Consider the following 8,911-nt stretch of genomic DNA (forward strand, 5'->3'; position numbering starts at 1 on the left):
TACACATGAAAAATAAGGAAGTTCCTCTACTAAAATTATTTGGCACAGTTGTAGAGTTATGAGATACTGGTTCACACTTAGGATGGGATGGAGAAAGGAAACTCACATTGTGCTCTCTGTATACATATTGTATTGGATGTACAATGCAGCTTGGTGCTGGGTAGGCAGCATGGTTACAAGCGTTGAGAGAGCTGGTTGGTGAGGGTGCCCAGAGGAGGGCACGCAGCTTGAGGGACGCCAAGGTCGCCGGCGGAAGCGGGAGCTGCCAGGCTGGAGCGGAGGAGGTGTTACTTGCTGGTGGCCGTAGGTAGAAAACTAGGTGGTCACAGCGGGGTGAGGTCTTATAAGGCGGGGGTAGGCGTGGGTTGATAGTTGAACCCCGCTCCGTCAGGCGGCGCTGGAGGCGTAGGCTGGGGAATTCGAAAAGGGTCAGCTACTCAGCGACAAACGGCGTTTGTAGGGGAGCAATCCACTACACAGTTAAGTATCTGTTGTCACCATGATCCACTATGGAGGTACTGTACAGTAATGTTTGGCACAAGGCTGTACACTGACATTCACATACTGTACATATAAATGTCATAGTAATGTATCTGAAAGAAAACTGGGATATGACAAATGAAATAAAAAGGTGTAGAGAACAACCAAGAAGAAGAACCCTATTTCTACAACTGTGTACAAAGTAGAGTACACAGGACATGATACAGAGAGGTGTGTGGTGGTTAAATATACTTGAAGCTCCTCTGTATTCCATGGTGGCTAAAGCTCAGAAAATTCTACTCCCATCATTATAAGTGCATAAGGACAGAAAGGCAGCTAACAGACCCCAGGTATAGCTGTATAATAGTGTATAAGAAATATTCTCATTGATATAAATCGGTACTGCTCCTTTTGATTTATGACATATTGTTTATGAGCATTGACAAAATTTTTATAATGAACCAAACTTATTGTACAAACAGCTGAGTAGTTTTGTCTCGACATAGTTGGGACCATAAAGCAAATTCTCTTTGGATAGGTTGACCACTGTCCTCTGTTGAAGAGCAGAATTATTCTGTAGTGTACTGTATGGTCAAAAATGTAAGAACATTTATCTAAAAAAATATATATATAAATATATTTATTTCAAAAAATGTTTAACTAATATAATGTAAATGAGTGCAGTTCATAGGCTGAAGACATGATGGCTGTGTAGCTCATAGAATAATTCCCACCAGACATAAATGATCACTGAACCATCCAGGGACGTTAATTTACACCATATATATTCTCAATCAAACTACAGTACTGGTCTTGTGAGTTTGTAACCAGTGTCAGGAGCACATTGTTGGAAACACTAAGAATAAGTGCATCTGGAGGAAATCAGCAGGTGTTACCACCCCGTATTTGATGACTGTAACCTGAGTACAGTAGGTACATCAAGTACCTAAGCTTGTGATTGTCGTAAAAGAGGTTGAACAGTAATAAACAGAATTCTTCACAATCGTATGTAAGGATATGTTTTCATTATGTATATGAAAGCAAAATTTGATTTCAAAATAAATTAAACCTGTGTATCAACCGTCAGAACGGCTAGTAAAGTAATAAGTGGATAGTGGTAAAAAAAATAAGTCAACAGCCGTTAAGACTACAGGTATCAGTTTTCGTTGAAAAACCGTATACGAATTTTAGTCATCCTGTTGATGAATGCTCTATTTTGTATTTCAAAAATGAAATATGCAAAATCATAGTAGCTTCTAATATAAAACACCTCATTTTTATATTGGTAGTAAAATATGACGTCTCATCAACTATATTTAAATTTTGTTTCTTTCTTTATTTTAGACTGGATTAAGAAAATGAGAACTATCTCTAAGAATTATAAAAGGAAAAAATTATGTAATTATCGTTGTGATAAAAGTTAAACTTTTAAAATTTTCGAACACAGCATCGACACCTTCGCGCCACTTTTGCTCCAATGAGAGCGTTCTTCATTGTGCGTAGACCAATCAGAGTGTGTTGGTGTTATGACGTCATGGGTGGTATATAAACCCAAGCAAGTTGAAAACTGAAATCGTTGAGGAATTGCGACGGCATCGTTCACAGTTCCTTGTGATCTCGACGTAGACTTCGTTTAAGACTTTATAATAACGCCAACATGGTAAGTTTTAATATTTCGTGTATGTTAAACTGGTTGTTAAGGTGTGAAAGTGAATCGTGATATATTTGTTATTGATCTTAATGAAAGTGGGAAGGTTTTTGAAAGTTGTTGAAGTTGAATTGGAGGTTGGTGCAAACCGATTGTCCACTAAAATTGAAGTAGTGGAGGGTGGGGTGGGTATAGTGATTTACCAATGCCTTACTTGGTGGCTACAGCTGCACAAACAGTCCAAATTGGAGTGCACCAGCACCCCAAGTGAGGTTATGGAATAGGATTTTGGTGTTGGGTAAGGGCTTTAAAGGTTAGTTTTGGTAAAGACGGTGTTCAAAATATTAATTGATTGAAAAATAACAAACCTATGGCCATAATGTGAAAGTATTCTTGGTGGATTCAATGATTTTGGAGTGCTGAGTGTGGTCCAATTCTACTCGTTGACGATGAGGCGGCTGATGCAGGTATCGAGGCAGTTGCGTATGTACGTCCTTCCTTCATAGGAATGAATTTTTAAGGTTCATGTCATCTTTGAACAGGCTTGGCATTCATAAACCTGAAGATCACTTCATCAGGCTCTTGACACTTGCCATGAAGACAAAAACTTGTAGCTTTCATTTGTGCAAGTATAGGTCATGGCTTAAGATTGTCCTGCTGATATGACTGTAAATTCAATGCTACTACTGCCTTGTTGCATCCTATGCAAATATACAATGTACTTTCCTTGCTCTCCTATTAGGTTGATATTTGCTGCATTAATAGGGAACTTGAATTCTGAAGGCTATGAAATTTTGTATATTTGAACAAAGGGTTATATTGCGACTTCATTTACAGATTTTCGTACATTGTGGCTACCAAAATTATCAAAAAATCTCCTATATAAGTGAAACTTTTTTATTTTGTGTGGGAAATCAGGCATGAAATATTTCAAATGTACAGCCAAGGTAAACAAATGTTATTTGCTCACCAGAGGCGCCACAGTGGCTGCTCAGGCACGCACGCTCGCCCGCTCAGTCTTTCTTCGAGGGACAAGAAAGCAGCCGACTGCTGCAGATTACAACTTCTAGGGCGAGTGTAAGTGGGTTGCTAGTGATGTGAAAAGTTAAGATAATGGAAAAGATTTAATAATGTAACTTATATTATTGGTGTTGGTCTATGTAGGTGTGGGATTGTCAAGTGAGGGTGGCGTCTGACGTTCCCAGGATGGTGTCGGCTGCCGAATCTGGTGTCTCTTGAAATGGCCTGTTCCCAAGTCAAGTGTTCATTGGTGCTTTAGTTAGTAAGATAATTAACTCTTAAGTCAAGTTTATTCAATTTTTGGCCTACAGATCCTTAACCTAATTTCCCCCATTTATTACTTAGAATTATATATCGCGATTTAGTAAACTGTAGAGCGAACATCGTTGGACCCTCTCTTGAGATAATCCCGACCCTGCTGTCCTTCCATTTACCAAGAAATATCCTCTTTTGGGGGACTGGTAATTTAAGAGCAGACAAGTACAGGAATTTAAACTTTGCATACTGAGAAATGTCAGGGTTTTTTTATATATATATAAATATGCATTGCAAATTTGAAAATCCTGTTGATAAAACCGTTAATGGTAATCAGTCATGTCCAAGACAACTATCTTGTTGAATGCCACTTGAGACTATGGTATCCAACAGTACTGCTGTAAGGGCATATATTCTGCCGATCTCTAAATATGACCCATACCTGTAACTGATTAAAATTGTCTTCATTTATGTGAGCAGCAGGTTACTGGGCATGTGCATATTTAGGGTACATTGATTATAAAAGAAATAGGGGTTTTCCCAATTCGAAATGTACAGTATTTGTGCAGTTTAGTTAAAATGTACAGTATTGTAATAGGGTGTCTTAAGATGACAAATTCTTGGAATAGACCGAGCTGTTACTTCAGTGTTTCCAATGTCATGAATGCTTAAATGCAGCCTATGTTCCTGTAAATTGTCACCATTGTGTTTGTACATAATCTACATTTTTATAATGCACCGTTTCACATATCCGTTGAGACAGTTACATAACTATTTGACAAATTTCATAACCGAATGACAACACATATCGAATGGCAATCTAAAATAACTGTTCGTTCATGCTAACGGAAATGATTGACAAAAGTTATAAAGTTGAGACGTGAACAATAAACCGACAGTCTACATATAGTTTGAGAATGTAACAATTGGAGAATGACATACCACCAACAGTTATTTTAGATTGTCATTCGATATGTGTTCTGTCATTAGGTTATGAAATTTGTCAAATAGTTATGTAACAATGTCTCAATGGATATGTGAAAAGGAGTACTACTGAACTTTACTGCATAAATAATAAGAGGGGTAAGAAACAAATTTAATATTCAGTATTGGTTTCAATGTGATTTTTCTTACAGCATTTTCGTTTAAATAAAAGTGCTATGGGGTTTGTAATAGGATAAGCTTGTGATATTTAGATATTCAAGCATTTGGGATGGTTGTGTATTTTTGCTATTCAGTGCAATACAGTAGACCATTGTAGTAAGCAGATGGTGGCTAGTTTGCAAGCCCTTTCCTACAGCACGAGTCACCCCATGCAGCTTGTTGTACTCTCAAAACTTGTTTGTGAAATTGCCCCTAAAAGACTGCCTAGTGTCAGTTAGTGAAATGTAAAGGGCAGAAGTCAGTGATAACCCTATGAAGCATTAATAGATCAGTTTAGAGGAGGCATGCTTCTGTGGCTGGTCAGTTGCTTGTTATAGTTATATGATGTTGCTCAGAGGTAGTATATGTTGCTATTTGTGATTTTGCTAATTTGCGCCATTTCTTGGAACCTGTCCCTTGCTAATGGCAAGGGTCTACTGTACTTGATTTTATTATCTACCTTGCAGTCTTTACCGGTGTCTAGTTCTTTAACTTACATTAATAAAATAAACCAGTTGTGGAAATCAAAACTTGACTTTTTATTTACAGCGTGAGTGCATCTCAATCCATGTAGGCCAGGCTGGTGTTCAGATGGGGAATGCCTGTTGGGAGCTGTACTGCCTGGAGCATGGCATCCAGCCTGATGGCCAGATGCCCTCAGACAAGGCTATTGGCAGTAGTGATGACTCCTTCAGCACTTTCTTCAGTGAGACTGGTTCTGGCAAGCATGTACCCAGGGCAGTGTTCGTTGATCTTGAACCTACTGTTATAGGTGAGGACATTTGTGTGTTTATTCACTAGATACATAGTTATGCAGACAATCTTCCCTAACCATAACAATACCTGGTACATAAAGGGGGGGTGGTTGACATGCCATTGTTTTTGTATGTACAGTCACCCAAAAAAGTCCTGTCGTGAACCATGAACCCCGAGATTCAGACTCTTGAATCAAAAGCATTTATGGACAGAATTATGTATCGGTGTTTACTGCTTCGGGTTCGTCTGAATCGTGGTTCGCGACAGGACTTTTTTGGGTGACTACTTCTATACTTGTCCAGTCTCCCCATAAGTCCTGTTTCAGATTAACTCCTGCACTCTTTTTCTGCTCTGCTTTCTGACCCAATTACATCCTGAAAAGTGCCTTTAAATCCTGGCATAACAAATGGCTCCTGGTTTTATCTTAAGTGTTAGGACATAATTTTCCCCCTGTTATGAACCAGTAGGTCTTTTCCTTTTTGAGAGCTTAAGGAGGTCTGGAATGTGCTGTAATGGAATGAATTGTCTTGTGGAGTTCAAAGTTGTATCCAGTCTTGCTGTATTTTTTCACAATCTGACTAATAGTATTAATCTTCTCAGGTTATTCATTGATTTCTAGAAGTTTGGCAATAACTATACTACTATGCAAATAATTTTTTGGGTCTTTGGTTGATTTGAGAGTTCTTGGCATGGTTATACAATAAGCATTCATCTCGATTGCTATTGCATCAGCACATAATTTTGCCAGCAACTTGGTATCATCCACACAGAAGTCAGTTGGTTGGAGTACAGTTCAGCTCATAAATTTACATGCCTCTTTCCATATCCATCACAATCAGGAGTCTAATTTGCTTTGCTACTCCTTTTGGTGTTGCATCACTTGAGGACTCCTCAGCCTGCCATTTTTTGAAATTGGATAACTTGGTATGGTTAAGTTCTCTACATGGGATTAGAAATACAGTAGTTCAGGGAAAAATTGGAAAATGTCAAATATGTTTGTGGATAGATTTCCATAGAATGAGATTTGTGTGGGTTTGATTAAAAAAAACTTCCTAACTTCGTGTTTGAACATAAGAGGTAAATTTACGATTAGTTGCTTAAAGGTGTTATGATGGTCACTGGCTAGGGGTGCTGCAGGCTACCGGGAAGGATGTTCAGTTGGCACTATTGAAAGTTTTATGGTCCCAAGTAATGTTTGTGGGCAGACAGTATCTTGAAGGGTTCATGATTATCTGTCCCACCTAAATGTTTTTATTCCTTGAAGTGAATACATTGCAGTTGAAGTAAATAAACATGCACCATATTGAACAAAATAATTGATTTGGGGTAAGATCATTTTGCTTGGTTTTTAGGTTACTTTGTTTATTCAAGTAGTTGACCTTTTAACATTAGCCAGTGATGTCCGAGGAATGAGTAAGGTTATATTCGACTGCTTTTCAAGTTTTAAAGTCCTGGACTGTTTTTTGAACATGAAGCCCTGCTTCAAAAATTTTGTACTTTGAAACTCAAATTGGTATGCACCAACCTGAAAGTGGGTTTAAATTTTGTTATAAGGTATAGATTTGGTTATTGGAATGTGAATGTTGCTGAGCTTTACATTTATTCTTACTTGATACAATACTATAAAATGTGAATCCATAATTTAAGATTGGCTTGCAGTAAATGTTTTAATGTGCTGGTAGCATAATTATACAGTATTGTGTAAAGAAAATCCAGTGTACAATCCTGCCCATTTACTCGTACCTGTATTTGAATGATTAGTACTGTACTGTTTTGGTAACTGACCAGGATGGTTACACAAAATTTTCAGTAGGCGTAAAAGGATTTTTCTGAATCTTGAGCAGTCTAATAATTATGTTGTATTGTGAATGTGGGAGTGTCAAATGTTTAAGTAGCTGGGTTTTTTAAATATATTAATAGACCTTTAAAGCAACTGGCTAGTATCCATTGTCCCTGTATGGTGTTGAAACTGACAGATCTTTTGACAAATGTGACAAACACCACACTGCACTTAAATGGGTGATGGGTATTTTTCCCTCACTGTAAATTTTGAGTTACCAGGCAATCTAGTAGATGAAGACCTACTAAAGTATTAATCCAAAATCCCCTTTTAGTTCAGTGATTAAAGTTGGTAACCTCTGTTCAAGGACTTCATTGCTCTTAATTCTTTCGGCTGACATTTATTCTTTCTACAGATGAAATCAGAACTGGTGTGTACCGTCAGCTGTTCCATCCTGAGCAGTTGATCACTGGGAAGGAAGATGCTGCAAACAATTATGCTCGTGGTCATTATACAATTGGCAAGGAAATTGTTGACATTGTACTTGACCGCATCGGCAAGCTGGCCGACAACTGCACTGGTCTTCAGGGCTTCCTAATATTCCATTCCTTTGGTGGTGGCACTGGCTCGGGTTTTACTTCTCTGTTGATGGAAAGGCTTTCTGTGGACTATGGTAAGAAGAGCAAGCTAGAATTTGCAATTTACCCAGCTCCTCAGGTTGCTACGGCAGTTGTTGAGCCCTATAACTCCATTCTGACCACCCATACGACACTTGAACACTCGGACTGTGCCTTCATGGTTGACAATGAAGCCATCTATGACATCTGCCGCAGAAACTTGGACATTGAACGACCCAGCTACACCAATCTCAACAGGCTGATTGGCCAAATTGTTTCCTCAATCACTGCTTCTCTTAGATTTGATGGTGCACTTAATGTAGACCTAACAGAGTTCCAGACAAACTTGGTGCCTTACCCAAGAATTCACTTTCCCCTTGTTGCATATGCTCCTGTAATCTCTGCAGAGAAGGCTTACCATGAGCAGCTTTCTGTATCGGAGATCACAAATGCCTGCTTTGAACCTGCCAACCAGATGGTAAAATGTGACCCCCGGCATGGAAAGTACATGGCGTGCTGTCTTCTCTTCCGTGGGGATGTAGTGCCCAAAGATGTTAATGCAGCTATTGCTACAATAAAAACAAAAAGAACCATTCAATTTGTGGACTGGTGTCCTACAGGCTTTAAGGTTGGCATTAACTACCAACCACCCACTGTTGTCCCTGGTGGTGACTTGGCCAAGGTATACCGAGCAGTGTGCTTGCTGTCAAACACTACTGCCATTGCTGAAGCTTGGGCTCGATTGGATCACAAATTTGATCTGATGTATGCCAAGCGTGCATTTGTCCATTGGTATGTTGGTGAGGGAATGGAGGAAGGAGAGTTCACAGAAGCTCGTGAAGATCTTGCTGCTCTTGAGAAAGATTATGAAGAGGTTGGTGTTGACTCTGTTGATGCAGAGGGTGAAGAGGAAGGGGAAGAGTATTAAATGATACCTGTGAAAAGCCCTAACATTCCATTTTCATTTTAGAAGTCTGTCCTAATAAAATTTTATTTGAGATGATCTATTTAATTATCCTTCATTTGTGCTGTATGTAGATAAAAAAAAAACTGCCCCTACTGAATGAACCTCGTACCCCACGAATTGGAAGTGGGGAGATTGTTCTGTACATTGAACTTTAACATGACTATTGATGCTGAATTATATAGAATACAATGTAAAAATCTGACTTGATGACTAGAAAAATGGGGGGGGGGGGTTCGTTATAGATG

The 8,911-nt window shown here is 38.8% G+C and overlaps 1 protein-coding gene across 1 annotated transcript; it reads left to right on the forward strand.

The window, feature by feature from the left end:
• Positions 1-2,122: 2,122 nt before the first annotated feature.
• On the forward strand, positions 2,123-8,697 carry LOC121863283 (tubulin alpha-3 chain-like). The gene is made up of 3 exons (XM_042361862.1): positions 2,123-2,140; positions 5,096-5,318; positions 7,498-8,697. Exons 1-3 carry the CDS (start codon positions 2,138-2,140, stop codon positions 8,625-8,627), a joined length of 1,356 nt encoding a protein of 451 aa, XP_042217796.1. The 5' UTR covers positions 2,123-2,137; the 3' UTR covers positions 8,628-8,697.
• The last annotated feature ends 214 nt before the right edge of the window (positions 8,698-8,911 follow it).

This window comes from Homarus americanus, unplaced genomic scaffold (genome assembly GCF_018991925.1).
Source record: "Homarus americanus isolate GMGI-L3 unplaced genomic scaffold, GMGI_Hamer_2.0 scaffold46197, whole genome shotgun sequence".
Taxonomy (NCBI): domain Eukaryota; kingdom Metazoa; phylum Arthropoda; class Malacostraca; order Decapoda; family Nephropidae; genus Homarus; species Homarus americanus.